The sequence below is a fragment of the Sprattus sprattus genome, assembly GCF_963457725.1.
Source record: "Sprattus sprattus genome assembly, chromosome: 4".
Taxonomy (NCBI): domain Eukaryota; kingdom Metazoa; phylum Chordata; class Actinopteri; order Clupeiformes; family Clupeidae; genus Sprattus; species Sprattus sprattus.
The window spans coordinates 23,774,154-23,794,153 of NC_137923.1; the positions used below are offsets into that span (position 1 = coordinate 23,774,154).

A 20,000-nucleotide genomic window follows, 5' to 3' on the forward strand; every position below is an offset into this window, starting at 1 on the left:
GTGTATGTATGTGTGTGTATCTGTTTTGCTGCATGCATGTCTGTGTGTGTAAGTGTGTATTTTTTTAATGTCCCCTTGTGTGGGCAAACGTGCCTGTTGCTACGGCAATGAGATGACACTTGTTATCTTTGCCTGGCAGTCAAAAGAAATGAGAGAAGAGAGGGGGGAAAAAAGACGAGTTTTCTCGAATGCTTGACCCTGTGTCCCGTCCTATCAGCATCTCTCTCTTCCTCCCTCCCTTCTTCTCTTCTTCTTGCTCTGTCCCTTTCTATCTGTCTCTTCTGAAGGCGGCAGATGAAAGGGGGGCCGGGTGCGTACTGTCTGATCCGGCGCAAAGCAGCCCCTCTGCTCCCGGCGCCTCTCACAGAGCCGTTTGGACTCAAGATGTTCTCTGTGTGTGGATGCCTGCCTCTCAGGCCTTATCTCACACAGGCCTGTTCGGCCCAGCAAAGACCACAAGGCGACATTATCATTAGGACCCTTATCTGGTCCTTCTTCTTCTCTCTCTCCCTTTCTCTCTTTCCACACTCTCTTCTCTATATGTAACTGTTCCCCTCTCACACTCTTTCTCTCTCTCTCTCTTTGGCTCTTGCTGTCCTTCCCTCTGTCCGTTTGCCTTTTACAGAGTGTCATAGACAAGCAGGGCTAAATGTGCCTTGTGTTCTGTTAAGGCCTGATGATCTGTGGAGAGATAGAGTGTCTTTGATTTATTTGCACGTTGTTCTCGTTTGAGGGGGAGATATGGAGCGTGTCCTTCAGGCTTGTTTATGCCTGGGGACCGCTGAGGATTGAAGAAGGGAACAAACTAGAGAGAGAAAGAGAAAGTGATAGATGTTGCCAGAGGGAGAGAAAGAGAGAGAGATGCGTTAGGGAAAGTGATTCGAGGGAGAGAGAGGGATGAAGTAAAAGTAAGAGATAGACCATAAAAAGGGAATGATGGAAAAGGGTTCTCTTTGTGTCTCCCAGCTGCACTGTTCATAAACAGTAGTGTGAGAGCTCAAACCTCATTTCTTCAGCATTCAGAGATCTCAAAGCCATGCTCCGGCACATTCACCAGCACACCAGTAATAGAAACTGCGGAGAAAAAAAAAAAAACATCACGCCGCTCTTCCTGAACATGGCTGAACCTCTGCCCTTCTCCTGGCTCAGCCCTGTTTGTCTCCACAAGGTGTAGCCTCCCGGTAAGCGGTCCGAGAGCGGAGGAGGTGGGGAGAGAGGTTGATTGGGCTGGAGCAAGAGACAGGGGGCTGATGGGGGGCGAGAGGGGGGAGAGAGGCGCCGCGTGAGGAGTCAGACAAAAGGAAAATCAATGGCTGACAAAAACACCGAGCCGTCTACCGCTGGAAACACACCACGGGCGCCTCAGACGTCTCCCATGATTAACTCCTGCAACAAAGAACGTAAAGGCTGTGTTTGTGTGTGTGTGTGTGTGTGTGTGTGTGTGTGTGTGTGTGTGTGTGTGTGTGTGTGTGTGTGTGTGTGTGTGAGAGAGAGAGTGGGGTTGGTAGGGGTAGTAGACCTGTCTACAACTCTGTATTTCCACATACACTTCAAAGATAACAGCAGCTACAATGGCTAGTCCAGTTAGGCAGGAGCAGAGGAACTGAATGGGCCAGACTTGTGCGGTGTGTTGACATACAGTATGTTGGTATGAAACCACATTCACATTGGTGTAAGAGATCATGTTGATGAAGGTGATAATAATGAGGATTATGGCGGTGGTGCCTGTGCCTGACTGACCGTGTGTGTGTGTGTGTGTGTGTGTGTGTGTGTGTGTGTGTGTGTGTGTGTGTGTCTGCACTCACCCTATTGTGTGAGTTGGCTGCCACTCCCCTTCTGCATCTGGCTCTCCTCCGAACTCTTTTCTTTCATCTTTGGCTTCCCCCTCTTCTCTCCCTCCCTGTTTCTCTTCATGCCTGGCTTTGGGCAAAAGAAAACTCCATTTCCCATGTGTCATCTCAGACACGCCTGTGTCGTTAGAGTGTGCTGCCTCAGAGAGATGTTTGAATGTTGTTAGGTGTGCCTAATTGACAGTCTCAGGGCAAAGGTTGAGCCGATCTGGTCACCGTTTCCTCTGGTAGCCGGTAAGATGAGTGTTCTTTCCCTTTTCACCAAGCCTGATGTGCATGTGAGCGCCACTTAGCCAGCAGGCAGAGATGGAGAGTTGAGATGAGCATGGACAGAACAAACTGCAGGCAGAACAACCTAAAAATACAGGAGGGAGACAAAAGGAGGAGAAATTGAGCTGAAGAGAGTGAGACAGTGAAAAGGAAATTGCAGTTTTTTTTAAGGGTTGTCAAAGCACCGATGGTGAATGCATTTAGATCAACCTCTCTGAGTTGGAGGATTTATATTCTCTTCCCACACTCTCACACACATAAACACGTTCATTAAATGCCTCTGTCTTCTGTTGCTGCTCTCTGGTGGTCCACTGCCTGCTGATTGGCTCTGACAAATCTACAGGAGATAAGACTTACCCACAATGCATCTATGCAATATAAGAGTAGTTCCAGCTTTAGGTGGGGTACAGATTGCCTCAAATGAACCAGTGTCAGAGGTTTTAGTGTGCAATGTGTGTGCTTTTTCCTTCGTATTAAAGGTATGTGTGCGTGCATGTCTGCGTTTATAGGGAGGAACGCACACACACATAGACATGTCTACAGGGGTGTCGGGTATGTCTGTCTCACTGGCTTAATTAAGAGAGTAGCATTTGCTAGATAGCGTCCAGAGACTATGACCACGGGCGACATGGCATATTGATAAAGTCCTTACTCTGTAGCGTAGGGAGGGATGGAGTGAGGGATAGAGTGAGGAAGCGAGGGAGGGAAGGAGGGACTTCCTCCACATGCTCAGACTCCTCTCTAAAGAGAAGACAGCATCTGGCTCCTGAAGGGGCAGGACACTCATCTCTACACGAACGGCTCTCTTTCATTTGTCGGAGCCTTTTTCACCTCAGGCTCTGCCATGACTCTGAGGTTTACAGGGCAGCTGGAGACACTAGTCAAATGAGCTCTCACATACACACACACACACACACACACACACATGCACACACACACACACATTCACGTGCACACAGAACCACAGATGCTTGCACACATATACACACACACACACACACACACACACACACACACACACACACACACACACACACATTCACGTGCACACAGAAACACAGACGCTTGCACAGACACACAAAAATGCAAACACATACATACACAGCCCCACACACACCCACCCACACACACACACTCACACACACACACCCACACACACACACACACATAGTGTTCCCAGAGGCCCAGTGGAGGGTTAATAGAAGCCTAATTTGCTGGTTGTGTGGGGCAGTGGAGCTGCAGCTCCATTCCCTGTAGACTCTCCCCTAATTGTGTTGCTCTCCTCCGCTGTGGCAGAACACCTCTCGCTGTCAGAAATATATAAATAAAGTCTGCATTAATTAAAAGGAATTCATTCCTTTCTCTTTTTTTCGCTCCGTTCTCCGTTCTCTCCCACTTCCCTCTTCTCCCCTCTGCTCCTAGTTTGCTCTCTCACAATGCAGCGGCATGTAAACAGGAAGAAGCAATTATGGGCTATGTGGGGAGGGGAGCGGGGCTGCTCAGAATGTGTTCATCTGTGAGTGTATGTGTGTATTTGTGTGCATGTGATTGTGTCTGTGTATGTTTGAGTTTGTGTGTGTGTGTATGTGTATGTGTGTGGGAGAGAGAGACAAAGCATGTGTGTGTGTGTGAGAGACAGGGTGAGATAGCATGTGTGGAGCCTGCTACTGTAGGTGTGACCAAATCAACTGTCGGCGCATGGGTGGCTGGCTGTGATAGTCACAGTCTCCTTAGCTGCATGCATCCCTGGCACTGAAGTGCATTATGCTCTTAATGGCCATGTCAGTCTCCATGAAGAATGCTGAATGTATGGCTGTGTCGATGGAGAGGCTTTAGATGGCCACCAAGATGTCACATGCTGTCATATTAACAGAACAGGAGAGGGGGGGATAGATAGCTAGAGGGGAGGAGAGGAAGAGGGAATGTTCCAGCAAATCAAAGAGTGTGGTTTCATTCAGATAAACTGAGAGTCAACCTGAGCGATGGGTGGCAGAGAGCGGCAGACAGAGGGAAAGCGTAAAAAATGGAGGATACCTTGAAACAGCATTGTTGTCACGCCATCTGCTTGAGTGCACTTGTGATACATCTCAGTGCGATGCGGAGCCATTTCCCCCTGCCGAAAGAGGGAAGTATCCCTGATTGCAATTTCATCCTTCCCCGTTGTTCCGGAAAGTGCTATAAAATCAGAGGCACTGGCTATCCTAGGCAGCCAGCCGGTGAAGGCCAGCCAAAGGTGCTCAGACGCTCCTCTGTGTAGCAGCAACATGGCAAACTGTGCCTGAGATTTATTTTACCAGGCTGATGATCACCTAATCCTTTTCACTTGGCTGTACACTGGAGTGTGGGCTCATGTCAGGTCAGCTTATGTGTGCTTTGCCTTGGCGGTTATTACCTCTGATGTTTGGTCTGTCTTCCTCAAGTTATGAATCCCTTGTGTACAAGTACGTGTGTGTGTGTGTGTGTGTGTGTGTGTGTGTGTGTGTGTGTGTGTGTGTGTGTGTTTAAGAGAGAGATAGGTCCGTGGGTGTGCTTTGTTGATTGCTAGCCCAGCACGCTGTGGGTTGACCTGAACCAATCAATACTGAGACAGCAGGGGGCATGATGGGAAATGGAGTTCTGAGGGCTTCTCAGCTCTGATCAGTGTGTGAGTCAGACCTGCTCACTGGGGCTTCACATTATTGCCTGCCTTCTCAAACAGACAGCGGACTCCCCAGTCATAAAATGGGACTTAAACCAGGACCACCGGGGCGCTGGGCTGGATTAAGGCTTAGATGAGCTGCAACGCTTAATCAGGGGCCGTCACCTCATACATGCAAGGGCCAAAAGCATGAAGTTTTGTCGAACTAAAGAAGTAACAATGACAACTGTAAAAATGCCTGTTTGGATTTGCTTTTTCTTTTTTTTCTTCATTCCCATGATATATATTTTGAATTGCTTTGATATTGTTTTGCTATCATTCTCTTTTCATTCTATTTTCGGTTCAGTGGTTTCTTTTTTGTTTATGGTCATTTTTTTCCTTTAGGTTCTCCCATGCCATCCTCTCTATCAAGTCCATCAGTCACTGAGCATTCACATTCTCAACCACCATCACCCAATCTCCATGACAACCAGAGTCCGCTGCTAAGTAATGTCACCACGGAGACTGTGCATGACTCGGACTCTGAGGAGGAATTCACAGCCACCCTGTACTTACCAGTAGCACAGCCGGCACAAGGTTCTGCATGTAATGGTAAGGTTCCTCTCTCTCTCTCCCTCTCTCTCTCTCTCTCTCTCTCTCTTTCCCTTCCCCTTCATTCCCCCATTCTTCCCTCCTTGTCTCATGTTTGTTATCCAAGTTTGATCAGTTAGAGGAGGCTTGCATCTGCTCGCTGCTCAAGCACAGGCCTGCTCTGTGTGAAAACAAGCACAGCCACATGTCACAGTTCATCCATCATGTTCAGTTACTGCTCAGTCTTCTATGCCAAACCCATTCCTTCAAAACAAATTGTAACTGTGTAATGTGTTGTGCTAAGTGATACTATAGTGATGAGATTATTACAAAGCTTGTTTTTATTTGCTTTGATGCAGCATGGTGTGAGTGGTTAGCCCAAAGGGAGCCCTTTGTTTGGCCGGGCTGGCTATGAAAGGGAGGTCCGCACAGGGTTTTTGTTGGGCAGATGGCTCGGACACACTGTATGCATTCATTCATTAGGTGAGCAACACAGTATAAGCGAATGGATTACAGCCTTTTCATTTCCCCTCTGTTTGTTCTGTCCGTCGTTCATGTCTCTCACTGACATACACACACACACACACACACACAGATGCACAGGCTGTCTTGTCATGTTTGTCTCCCTTTTGTGCAAGATGTCTACCCAAACATAAATTAAAGCTTAAGGGCAAAGCTAATTAACAAGCATGGAACACAGTCACAATGTTTGATATAGACATATCTCCCTCAGACACACATACACAAACACACAAAGACACACACGTGTTTGGGTTGACAAAGCTGAACTAATTCAGGCAAGAACCAGCCTAATACAATTAAATGTATTTCAAAGGTTTCAAAGGCTCCATCCATTTCTTCCCCACACCCTGCTCTTCCTTGTCCTCTAGTGTATGAACTGTGATGAAGGTCTTCTATCAATTTACCATCTCTACATACCTTTGATCTTCACTGCATTATAAACAGCCAAACACATTTGATGGTCAGCCCACAGAGCACGACCAGCCTCACTGTCAAAGATATCCACTTATTCACTTATCCGTTTCGCTGCTAAAAGCTTAACTTTCACCTACCAGTTGTCAAAGGCTTTGCAAGCTGGAGTGCTTCAGGGACGTAACCAGCGTCTTGTTCAGCTAAAGCCTTCAGCAGCCTTGCATTAGCTCTCCACATGAACTCATAAGCGTGTCATAAACAGCAATATGGTCACAGAGAGGGGTGTGGGGGACAAAAAGAGAAAGGTTTAATGCTCTTTTACACAACCAGTTACTCACAATTTCACAAAAATGCATCATTTAAACCAACACTAAAATTCAGCTTTTTGGTCACAAGCTTCACATCCTCACCATAAGAAAGAAAAGCAGCCAGGATTCAACTTCATACTCTAAGAACGTTTTGCCCATCATCACAACCACATTTTTAATATCAAAAAGCTCTCTCTCTATCTGTCTCTCTCTCTCTCTCATTCTTCCTCCTCCTCTGTCAGTTCCCTTATCTGATGTCTTGAGTTGCCGCGGAAAGTGCAGGCCAAACCTAAGCCATTAAAGCACCCCCCCTCCCCTCCCCTCCCCTCCCCTCCCCCCCAACCACCCAACCTTTAATAACCAGCACATACGCACTCACCACCCCACATCAAAAAGGCAACCCACACAAAGACATTTCAAGTGCTCTGCATTAATTAAGCCATTTCCTTACATGCACGTCTCCATCGATCCCCAATCAGAAAGCACTTAACGCCAACAGGCCAAGAGTTAGTGCTGAGTGGAGTCAGAGAGCTCAGAGCTCATTAACCGACATGTGTCTGAGTGAGTGAGTGTGTAAGTGTGTGTGTGTGTGTGTGTGTGTGTGTGTGTGTGTGTGTGTGTGTGTGTGCATACACATCTTGAACCACAGTATTGTAAGGCACCTGAATGGAATGTCAGTCCTTTCAGCAAGACAAAACCAAAACAAGTCTGGTTTGGAATACCCACGAAGAAACAAAACAAAAATCCTGTACCCCAGTTAGTCCCAGCGCATGGCAGGTGTGCCTCCCTTCCTGTGCCTGTCACAGGAGACCCAGGGTAAACACAGGCTGATGCCCTGCCTTCAGCCCGCTCTAATGGCCCTGGCGGGGGCTGGAGCCAGTCTGGAGCCGCTGGCAGTCACGATATCAGGCTCTCCTCTGACAGGAGCCACCAGCAGCCCCTGAAGCTCTGGCATCTTCCCTCAGACACGCTCTTCCCTACATCCCTACAGCTCTAGACGGAAAAAAAATAAAATAAAAATCAGACTACACAACCACTCTCGCTATACTTATTATTGATCATACGTTTTTCCAATCTAAAGGTTAAATTGCTAAAAAGCAAAAACTGCTATCCTCAAGCAAGCCAGAGAGATATAGAGGGATGGTCAGAGAAAATTAGTAGGCCAGGTCCAGCTAGGGCTCCCGTCCATTCAAGGCCATTATCCTCACTTTATTTGTCTTAGTTGGCCTCTTTGACATGGATCTCATTGACAGTTATCCCCTTTGAAGTCCTGGAGCCTGAAGAGTGGATTTGGGGTGGGGGGTGGGAAGGGGCAGCCGTGGGCCTGCTTGGCTGGCTGGCTGAACGGGCCTGGACTGGGGGCAGGCTGGCTGAACGGGCCTGGACTGGGGGCAGGCTGGCTGAACGGGCCTGGACTGACGGGCGCTCCGGCGCTGACTGACTATTGCTATTGTCAGATGCACTGGGCATGAAAGTAGCAATTTTACAGCACAGGAATTCCAATAACATTTAGCGGAGCCGAGCCAAGCCCAAACACACGAGAGCAACCTCTGCGCTCGCTCTGCTCCCCACGCCTCGCCGACGTGCCTGCTTAAGCCTGGCCTGTCTGTCTTCCCTGACCATATGTCTTTTTTTCCGTTTCATATCCCTCTCATCCATGCTCTGTCTTTCTCTCTCTCCTCTCTCTCTCTCTCTCTCTCTTCCACTCTGTTTCTCTCCTGTCCAATCTGTCTAGATTGTTCTCCTTTCAACTTTCCTGTTGAGAATGTTTAGCCTACGTGTATGTAAGTGGTAAAAAAAAGATGCTAGCATAGAAACGGTGTAACTAAGTGTTAGGGAAAGGCAGGGGTGTCCGCTTCCGTGCCCTTTGAAAAAAGGGCATAGGAGGTAATAAGGTGATTGTGACACACCGCATGATAAAAGCATACAGCAGGAACATATCGATTAGGAAGGGGCCATTGAGGTCGACGTGGCCTGCGACGGGCCAGAGGTTTTCTCAGGGATATACAGTGCTCTGCTGTGGCTGTCGGTCATGGAAAGCGTCACTGAGACACAGCGGTCATGCCTTAATGCATCAGGTCTCCTGTATCCCCTGGCAATCATGACACCACTTCCCGAGGTTGTGGCGTAACTCAATGACGCATGCATAATTTAGACATATGTTAGAGGCTGAAGCTGGAAGTCCCAGGTCTGCAGCTGGAAAATCTTAATTTTTTTTTGCTGTCTTTCTAAAGTTTATTTTTGTTCAGATGCTCCAGTGCCTCTTACTTATTTCTCTCTCTCACGCTTGTTCTCTCCGACCCCCTCTCCTTCTCCTCATTGTTGCATCTAATGATTACGAGCAGTCCAGTGCCTTAATTATGTGTCATCAGGTTTCGTTGTTTACATGACCTCAGTTTACGTCCCTGGGGAGGGTGAGAAGTATAGAAGTACTAAACGTAGGTGAGTGTGTGGAATAACAGTCAACGTATGTGAGTGAGTATGTGTTTGTATGTGCTTGTCTTAGCATTTTTCGGACTCGCAACAGAAGAACAGACCCCAATCCGGTGGCCATTAAAAATGCATCAAGGCAGAAAACAGTCCGTCATCGCTTAAACTGTGATTACTCGCTCGCTCCCTGGCAGTGTTGAACATGGCAACTGACTTGCTCAACACAAAGCGTGCTTCAAGATTAGCCAGGCCATTAGCTGCTGAGTGATCCGTTCGCCAGCCAAAGCCATTCCTTTCTGTTTATCCCTGGGAGTGTGTGTCTCCCCATTCACACAACATCAGAACGAATTGAAAAAAAGAGCATTCCGATGATTTGGTATAAAATGTAATTGGTGCTCCCTTAAAATTAGCCGTATGCCTCAGTGTTAACTTTCTGTGTCCTTTTTGGATGTACTCTCCTTCATTGACAAAGCTGTGCTGAATTAGATTACTTAGTATAGAGTGCCCATGGTGTGTTTGTTTGCTCAGTGTTTATAGCAGAGGGCTCTGCAGACAAAGAAAGACACTGTGTTTGCCCCCCTCTGCTTTTGGATTGGGTCACCTCAATGCAAAGATGACATTTTCTATTGTTGTTGTTATAAATGTGTTATTACACATTTACTAACAGTGGTCAGGCTGTTTCTCTTCAGTGGGAACAGTGTCGCTCATTTCCCCTGAGCTCAGGGGTTCCTCTGCATTAAGCTTCAAATTTAATTCACCTCCAAGGAAAACTATCCTGGGAATCATCAGGAAGAAATGGGAATATGAAGCATTCATTCTCCTTTGGATCCCAGTGCAATTACTCTGAATTAAACAGAATTATGAGTCTTGCTGTGCAGTCAGGATGAATGCTGCCCAGCCACCCTGCACTGCCCCCCCCCCCCCCCCCCCCCCCTGTAAATGGGCTTTTTGTGCACCCCTCATTTCTACGAAGGTGTAGAAGTAGAAGGCTCTCTCACATGCCGTAATTGGATTTTTTTTTCTTTCGTGTGTTCTTTTACCCTCTCGCTCCCCTTCCTGATTTTCACCATGGGTGATTTTTTTTATCTCTCTCTCTCTCTCTCTCTCTCTCTCTCTCTCTCTCTCTCTCTCTCTCTCTCTCTCTCTCTCTCTCTCTCTCACTCTCTCTCTCACTCTCACTGTCTTTTTTCCCTCCATGGCTCTGCCATGCTTGCTAGAGGTGCCATTGATCTACGGTAATGATTCGCCCTTGAGTTTGTCAATATTTAAAAAGCACTCTGTCCCCTGGAAAATCATAGACAGGCCAGCTGATAAATGTCATAACCTGCTGATATTTATCTTGTATAAATAGCACACTGGTCATGTCTTTGAACAGCACAGGTCTCAGAGGAGTGGGTTGTGATGAATTCAGCTGTGGTAATTTTTTCCCAACTCTTACCTGCCGAGTCACACAAGCTAAATGCTAACCAAGCTAAATGCTAACCAAGGGCACCTCGTTGTAAACAAGTTTAACTCCAATGCAGCTTCAACCTTATTTTGATCTGCTTAGGACGCCAGCCATCAAAGAACCCTGAAATGAAAGAGTGTTAGCCTGTCTGTGCTGTATCGGGGCAGCAGTGACATTGTTTTTGAGTCTGGGGAAACCAATATGTTCACAGTAATTTTTTAAATGGGAAAGAAATTACCCAATTTTGCTTTGAAGTAGTGTGATCTCCTTGGCTTTCTCAGCAGTGACACAGAACGGGGTTAACTTTGACAAGTTTCCCTCTCTCTCTCTGTATATCTGCTGCTCATTACACTCTGCTAATGGCTGTCTTTGATTTGGGGAACCATCTGAAATTGGCTGCAGGAGGACAAAGCCCCAAAGCTCTTCCCAGGAAATGTTGGGATGGGGGTGTGGGGTGGATGAGGAAGCAGCGAGATTACAAAATGGTAGCAGGGAAAGGACCTTGACACACCAGTTTTTTCTTCTTTAAATGGAACTCTCTTCAGTCTCTCCTTGCCTCTCTTCAACCCTTCCCTCCCCTCCTTTCCTCCTTCTCTCTCTCTGTACCCCCTCACACCTGTCGGGCCCACGTTGCGCTCCCTTCTCTGTGCCCCTCTGCGTCACAAAAGAGGCATTTCCAATCCCGCGCGGGTCGGCGATCACAGGACACCGTATCCTGCCCACTCGCCGGCACAAAGAGGAGGCGTCTCTCGGCGACAGGCGCTCGGGTCAGCCCTCCCTTTCAGGAGGAGCGGAGCGGGGAAATGAGCTTCACGCCTCACGGGCCCCAGAACATGTTCCCGCTTGTGTCGAGAGGAGCAGCCGTCTTCACTCCACTTTCCATCGCGCTGCCCTCCTCCGGTCCTCCTCCTCCTCTTCCTCCTTTTTTTGTCCATTTCCCATACCTCTCTTTTCTCTTTCTCTCTTTTTTTCTCTCTCTGTCTTTCTCCATCTCCATCTCTCTCTCTCTCTCTCTCTCTCTCTCCCTCTCTCTGTCTATCCACTATCCTCTCATCACCACCTGCACCATGTAAGCCTACATTCAGTGTCCTGAAGTGACAACAAAGGCACAGTGTTGCATGCTGGGATTTTGGTGACAGGGTGGAAGTGTTTCATGTATGACCCAGGGCAGACCCTAACAGGGGGCTGTTGGGAAAAGGGGGGGGGGGGTGTCATATGAAAGGTCTTCCAGCCCATCTGGTCCTTGTTTATGGTTTCCCACAATCCTTCCAGCGCCAGTCATCGCTCTCTTGCCCATACCACACACCACACCACACCACACACTTTTTATGGGTAAACACACAGAGAGTTAATTTAGGGCCACGGTTAAGTTTGAAGCTGTCCTTTTGTTTGTAACTAGTGAAGTGTGTGTACTTTCTCAGCAGTCAGCCACTTCCTGCCGTCCCCGGCCTCCTCAAAAGATGTTTCAAAGACCGGTCCCTTTGAAACCTCCCACCCGGGGTGCTCAAGTGTCATTTAATAATTAGCCGAGCACTCATCCCAGGAAAGCCCCCTGAAAAGTCAATAAGGCCCAAAGCTCCGTCATTATCATTAGAGGAGAAGGAGCCCCGTAGGACCATCTCTCACTGGTTCTCTCCCCCAAAAAAGCACCCCACAGTATAGATGACATCATGTTGTTTTGACATTGGCGTGTTGACATATGTGGACAGACGAGAGGAAGCTGACGTGCTGCTGCCGCTACTGCTGCATCTGCGGGAGCTTCCCCTGGTGTCGGGAAACATGCATCATCCTTCCTAGGAGCATTTTTTTGTGTATGTTCTTGTCTTTAAGATGGGTTTTGAGATGTCAGTTCACGAATCGCCCCACTAATCTGGCCGACGCATCTTCCATCTTTGCCCCTGCTAATCCAGACGCTCCCGCTTTAGTAAATAAAGAAATAAATTATTTCTCAAGGTGAGATATGACAAACAGCCGCATTGTTGACAAATAACCTCTCTGGCAATTTCTGTCAAGGTAGAATGAAGGCTCCGTGATGGCTACTGCACACACGCTTTCTTGAAATGTCAATTTAGCATCTTGACACATTATTGACGAGCAGGCTGACATTTTGTGAGCCTCCCCGGTAAGGCGCCAGAGTAATTCCACTTATCATAATGTTGAGCGTAGGCCTTTAGAAATTGACTTGTGCACTGAACTCTCGTCTGATTTCTTCATTTGGGCGAGAGTGCAACTCCCATCAGATCTCGCTTGGGAAGAGTGAGTAGGAAGAATGTTTTGGCAAATGGCTCCATATGCATCTCATTCTTCAAACTTCAACGTCATTTTCTCTCCAGTAATCTTAACCGCATCCAGCTCCCCTAAAGAAACACTCCAGCCCAGGCTCTCAAATTAGTTTAACTGCACAGTGAGGGAAAGTTATCTCTTTTGATCTTGTTTCTCTAGTTCCATTTTACAGTTTCATGCCATCTTGATTGCACACGTGTTTGTCTGTGTGTATGTGTGTGTGTGTGTGTGCATGTGTGTGTGTGTGTGTGTGTGTGTGTGTGTGTGTGTGTGTGTGTGTGTGTGTGTGTGTGTGTGTGTGTGTGTGTGTGTGAGAGAGTGTTTGAGGTAAGATCCTAATCTGAGCACATGTGTCATAAAGTAGGACACATGTGTGAGTCGTTGTGGAGGAGGGAGTAAACGTAAACAAGCTGGCCTTTGCTGAAGTGACACTGAGCCCAGATGTCTTCCATATGAGAGAGCCACTATCATTCCCCCATCATTACGTCCTCCCCTGTGGCCCCAGATCCCATCTCTGGTCACTGTTCGCTTCCTGTGCTGCGCAGCCTCTTCCCAGCAGCCTCCGCTACCCTGGCGTGCCACCCTGCACCATCAAAACCCCAAGCCCCAATGAAGAGGCTGCTGATGCACTCCCATTTCTTAGCCCAGTGTCACATGCATTCAGTGATCATCTGCCTTCTCCATGCTGTCCTTTCATTACGGAAATGAGAGGGGGGGACCAAAGGTCTCCTGTCTGTGTTTTTTTTCTTTTTTAAAGAAAGACCAATGAAGTTTAATGAGTGGCCGGCTCCACTGGGGGAACAGATAAGGGTGGCCAATTTCCCCTTCTTTCCCGAATGTTCTGCCGAACGGCCCTGACACGTACATGAATGTAACGTATGAATGGGCCGGGCTCCAAACGGGGGCTTGTCTCTGCCTTTAACGAGCACTCGTCCACCATCGCTTCCCTTAGGGGACGCGTCTCTATTCTCTACTCTGCTCTATCTGAGACGAGGTGGGAAGTCCATCAGTCGAGTCAGTCGTTGCTCTTCAGCCGAGTCTCAAAGGAAGCCCATCAGCGCAGCGCGCACCGGCCATTCACCCCTCACACAAGGCTCCTTTATCCAGGGCCATTGTGGGAGTGACATTGATGGACATTGATGGACACTCTCCATTGACCCGCTCCTCTTGTTGCGCTAAAACTGTGTACTTTCACTGGTCACTCGGGAACAAAGGTCGACAAAATGAAGATTCACCCCCACCTTCCTCACCTCCACTCACCATACACACACACACACTCATACACAAAACGTAATCTTCTCTCGCTCGCTTCCTTTTTTCGAGGAAATAATAAAAATGTCTTCTGAAAGTCTTTGACTTGTCCGTTGACTTAGTTGGTGAAGGTGAAGGGCACCTCCAGCTCTGTGTGACAGGTCAGATGGACGCTCCTGAAACAGCAGCGGTGGCGGCACATCGGAGCTGTTTCCGCTCGCTGCCTGCCGTTTAGGGGCCCCGCACACAGCAGTCGAGCAGCCGGGAAACACGAGCTGCAGGCTTAGCAGCGAGATCCCCACCCCTGCCAGGAGATAAGCAGTGCAGTTTCCTAGACCTCATAAACCCTACTCCTCCTTCATCCTCCCTCTCTCTTTTGCCCCCCTTCTTCCTTGATAGCTATCACTCTTGAACCATCAGAAGATAACAGCCGTCGGTTGTAATTTCAGTTCTGCCATGAAATGCTAATCGTAAAAAAAAAAGAGGCCCCATAAAACTTGTTGGCGGCAAGTATGTGTGTGAGTGAGTGAGTGAGTGAGTGTGTGTGTGTGTGTGTGTGTGTGTGTGTGTGTGTGTGTGTGTGTGTGTGTGAGGGTGATTGTGTGTGTGTGAGTATTTGACAGTGTGACCCGCTGAGTTATGCCACCAGGGCCCATCCGTCACTATCATGTTTCAAAAGCGGCGCTCCATAAAAAAAAACAGCATCTGCCTCATCCATCTCCAGCCTCTACCCCCCACCACACACACACCCACCCCCCTCGCCACTCGGACTCCCAGGGCCAGCGCCGTAATTCCCCCATCACCCTTAGCCCACAACCTGAGGCCCAGGGGCCAAGTCGTCTTACACCACCCCTCCAGCACTCCCATCCTCCACCCCCTAGAAAGCCAGACTGTATGTCACGACCCAGCAGTCTGGAGGATGGAGATATATGGTAGGGGTGGGAATCTCTTGGCACCTCACGATTCGATTCGAAATCGATTCAGAGGTCAACGATTCGATTTAAAATCGATTATCGATTATCGATTTAAAATCGATTTTGTAATTTAAAATTTTTTTTTTTTTTTTTTTTTTTTTTTTTTTTTTTACACATCCATTTTATGTTGAAATGCAAGCTGCATCGACTATTGCATTGCTCATAGAAAGTCAAAATTGTGACCATTAAAAGCTTTTACTCTAATAAAGCAAATAGCGAAGGTAATTCATCTGTTGATTTTCTTCAATTTAGACTCTGAGTTGCAAACTCAAATGATTCAATAGTCAAAATGCATCGATAATCGTTTTATCGGTTTCGAATTGATATTCGATAATCAATCGATAATTGCATTTCAACATGAAATGGATGTGTTAAAAAAAACGATTATCAATTTTAAACCGATAAAACGATTATCAATCCATTTCGACTTTTAAAACATTTGAGTTTGCTACTTAGAGTCTTTGCTACACTTCCTACTTTGTGTTTGATAATTAAAGAAAATCAACAGATGAATTACCTTCTCTATTTTTTATGAGAGAAAAAGCTTTTCCTTGTCACAATTTTGACTTTCTATGAACAATCCAATAATCGATGCAGCTTGCATTTCAACATAAAATGGATGTGTAAAAAAAAAAAAAAAAAAAAAATTTTTTTTTTTTTTTTTTAAATTACAAAATCGATTATGAACTTTTCTGAATCGAGACAGAATCGTTTTAGAGAGAATCGATTAAAATCGAATAATCGATTTTTTTCCCCCACCCCTAATATATGGCCATAGTCATGGTATAGGGGTCAGGGGTGGGGTGGGTGGATGGATTTAGAGAGGGCTTAGCGCTTCCCTTATAGCCTGTGCTAAGGGGCCTCATATACTGGACCCTCGGGGGGTGCGGGTTTGAGGATTGCACCACCGGCGCCTGTAGTGTGACGAATGTCCATCCCAGCCGTGGAATGCCACTTGTGTCATAAACATATGGCGCAGAAATGAAGATGAATGAGGAAGCTGCCACTGAGAACAAGCAATGTGCACAGCCATTAACACCCCTCAGCAAGATGTTTGTGTGTGTGTGTGTGTGTGTGTGTGTGTGTGTTTGTGTGTGTGTGTGTGTGTGTGTGTTTGTGTTTGTGTGTATGTCTGTGTCTTTGTGTGTGTGTGTGTGTGTGTGTGTTTCAGTGTTTGTTTGAGGTTGCCTTTACGCATGTATCCATATGCTGTCCCACGTGTACATTTATGTGGATGCAGGCAGTGTGCATCGTGCTGATCCGTGTCAGATCTTGTAGCGGTTTGCAGTTTTTTCAACATCAAATATAGATAAGGCAATCAGAGGAAGCGCTGACTTGGCTGAAAAAAAAGGCAGGTGAGCTCAGAGGTGGGAGAACACAGGCAAGAGGAAAAAGGGTCTAAATAATGCAAATCCTCAGCATTAGCTTGTTGTCACTGTGTCAACCATCAGGTTTATGACCTATAATGGTGCTGTAATTACAGTCAATCTGTAGCAATTTCTACAGGAATGGAAGAGAGAGAGAGAGAGAGAGAGAGAGAAGAATGAAAGAGTAAGGACATCAAGCGAAGCAAATAGTAACAGAGTGAGTGTGTTTGGAGGGAGGCCTGTTGTGGCAGAAAGGGAAATTTAAACACTTGTGGGCCCGTGGTGGTAATTCCACCTCAGCGGCTTCAGGGGACTCGTCCTCTCCGATCTGTACTCTGTCTCTGTCTCTCTCTCTCTCTGTCTGTCTCTCTCTCTATCTCTCTCTGTCTCTCTGTCTCTCTCTCTCTCTCTCTCTCTCTCTCTTTCTCTGTGCCTTCTATCTTTCCACGCTTGGTCGCATCATAAGCTCTCATCTCTGTAATAGTAATAGATATCTTAGAATGGATACTGAGTATGCCACGGCTGGAATATGATCTGTTTTTAAAGGCTCAAAGTATGCACTGTGCTTAATGCTTCAGGTTTTTTTTTTATTTATGTTTTTTTTTTTGGAAACTATACACCTTTAGGGGATTTAGCCATTGCATTGTTTACCTCCTGAAAATGAAATGTTTTCTTTAATGAAAATAGGGTGGGATGAAGAGGGAAGGGAGGTTTGAGAGTCAACAGAGCCAGGCGCAGGACGATTATAATGGGATTCAAGCGAGGCACAGTGGTGGAGATACTACGGGAGCATTGACAACAGTAAGAAAGGAAATGTTCAGTGGAAAACAGAGAATTTTAATGCACCTCCCCCGTTACCTTTCGTCATGCCCAGATGCTTTTCACTCGCTGGTGAACTATTTCTGACAACCTGTGAGTGTCTGTGAAGAACAGTAAAACCAAAGCAGTGTGTGTGTGCGTATGTGTGTGTGTGGGTGGGTTTGTGTATGAGAGAGAGGGAGAGAGAGAGGAGGGGTAAATTATGCTCTACCTCTGTTAGGTTTGATGTGTCTCCATGCTATCAGCCCTAGACTGGCACGTGTTCTGTGGGCTTGTGAGGAAGCGTCGGGGATGTGGGATATGTTTCGAGGTGTTTGGGTGTCTTCGTGCCTCCTAACTCAGACCTTAGGCCTGGGGTCCAATGAGCACACGCGTCACAGAGACACACATGGAGGTTAGGAGAGGTGGCCCACAAGGAAAATAGGCCATGCCTCTCTCTCTCTCTCTCTCTCTCTCTCTCTCTCTCTCTCTCTCTCTCTCTCTCTCTCTCTCTCTCTCTCTCTCTCCCTTGTACTATGCCCTCAATTCCCCACCTTTAGGCAGTTGACAATATGCCATAATGCTCTAAGGCACAGACAGCCTGAGGAGAAAGGAGCTGCTAAGGGCTCCAAATGTCACTGGGTTTCTGTGTCTGTATGTCTGGGTGTGTGTGTGTGTGTGTGTGTGTTTGTGTGTGTGTGTGTATGCGTGCATGTGTGTGTGTGTGTGAAAAGGCGTAAAAGAGAGAGGAATAAGGGATGAAAGCAGAGAGAAAACGAGAGAGAGAGAGATTGCATGCAGTGTCTGGTGCTGAATCCAGTCCTTATTGGCAAACATTGGCATAGGGTGGCTCAGCTCGGAACTGGCACAGGCCAATGTCAGACACCATCACTGCCACCCGTCTGGCCTTGTGACTCCCCTGAGTTCAGCAAAGTTTGACAGCGGAAGAAGAGAAGGGAGGAGAAAGTGAGGGAGGAGAAAGAAGGTGGTGGGGTGGCAGAGAAGATAGTAGTTTAATGAATGCTAGCAAACAAATGCAGCATACAGAAGAAGGCGAAACAGCCTGAAACCCTACTAGTGAAAAACACGCTAAAGTATTTGAGTGAAGCTATGGCAGGGTAATATTTGTGTGTTTTTTCCTCTCCTTATTCTTCTGGGATGCATTCCCTGCATATTCCGTTTAGTGCTGGCAGAACATACAATTAGAGTCATGCTGCAGCATATAAATAAAAGCCCTCTGCTCAGCACACTGGGTGGAACAGTCTCTTCAGGGAAAGATTGTTTGGCAGATTATTCATATACAACAGTGCTTTTAGCCGGGAATTTCTTTTGTGTTATTATCCCCTAACCCCTACCCTCCACTATCAATAAGCCACGACTACAAGGGAACGTGCAATCTCACATTCCTCATTAATGTGAAAACATAAGCAAAATCTGTGCCATGTTAATGCAGGTAACTCATCAGGGTTCAAACAAGGACACACACATACACACACACCACACACACACACACATACAGAGTGTGTATGGCGTCTGCATCTACAGAGAGGAAGCCATAGAGAGGAGTTTCTCCTTATGCGGCTTTTGGCAACGGGCCACAATAAGGAGCAGATAAAGCCGAGCGCTACATGTCATTCCGTCACTGCCACTTAGGACGGGGGAAGTGTGTGTCTCCCTTTTTTAGTCTGTCTGAGTGGGAGAGGCGAGAAAGAGGGAGAGAGAGAGAGAGAGAGAGAGGGAAGATAGAGAAAGAGAATAGTTGGAATGAATGTGCACAGGAAAGAAACCTGATGTCCAAGAGCTCCACCAAAGATGTGCGTTTTGGTGAACTGTATGTCTTGAAAACTCTTCAGGGTGTCAAGCTCATTAAAAATTCAACCTCATCTTCTGCTATGAAATAAGGACATACTCAGCTGTAATGAAGTGTGTGATGTTAGTGTGTGAGTGTGTGATGTTAGTGTGTGTGTGTGGGTGCGCTTGTTTGTATGTGATTGATGTTGTGTGTGTGTGTGCCCGAGCAGCGCTACAGGAGCTGCTGTATGAGCAGTGAGTGAGTACGTAAAACCACTGCTGATCTTCTGTAATGCCCCCCAGATGTTGTTACACTGTAACAATGCTTGCTCTCCTCCTGACAGCTTTGTTTTAACCACCAACAATTAATTACCCAGGGCTCCCACAATACCCACACATGCCCACACACACATACACACACCGCTCATCCCTTCCCTTCTGTTGGCTAACCCAGCTGTCTGTCTGCCTCTCTCCCCCAGAGCAACTGTCCAGTCATCACCATCAGGGCCAGTCCACGCTGCCACCGGCCCCGCCCCCGCACAAGCAGCAGCCGTCCGTGACTGCGCTCAACCACAACTCCCTGAGTAACCGTAGAAACGTGAGCCCGGCACCGCCGGCCGCACTGCCCGCCGAGCTGCAAACCACGCCTGAATCCGTGCCGCTGCAGGACAGCTGGGTCCTGGGCAGCAATGTGCCGCTGGAGAGCAGGTGAGTTAGAAGCGCTCTATTGACTGCCTATGCCAGCAGGTGGATTTGTAGACTACTGTATTAGCAATGCTATAACTACTCTTTTGAATACTGCTTCTGCAGATCAGCTTGATTGTTGGGCACCATATCAGCACCATTATCATCTCTCTGTTAGTATGTCATTTCACTACGACCACCACAAAGAGCAACCACAGTCTTCACCGGTCTATTCAATAAGGTTACACTAATCTACTGCTGTCTAGAGCGACTAGAGTGACCCAAGTGTACTACAGGTGTTGTACTGAGTTCTGTGTCAGATAGCATCTCCTCTGGGTTATAATATGTGCTGTGGCAGTGGGCCATGTGAAAACAGGCCTGACCATTTTCTATCCTTACGGCCTTA

At 47.3% G+C, this 20,000-nt stretch overlaps 1 protein-coding gene across 5 annotated transcripts in view; it reads left to right on the top strand.

The window, feature by feature from the left end:
* tenm3 (teneurin transmembrane protein 3) overlaps window positions 1-20,000 on the top strand; it is a gene marked incomplete at both ends in the record, with an annotated part of 201,492 nt that overhangs the window by 76,867 nt on the left and 104,625 nt on the right. For all 5 annotated transcript variants that reach the window (XM_080837071.1, XM_080837072.1, XM_080837070.1 and 2 more), the window contains one exon: window positions 19,390-19,618. In XM_080837071.1, coding sequence (XP_080693197.1) covers window positions 19,390-19,618 — 229 coding nt within the window. The remainder of the gene's footprint in view (window positions 1-19,389; window positions 19,619-20,000) is intronic.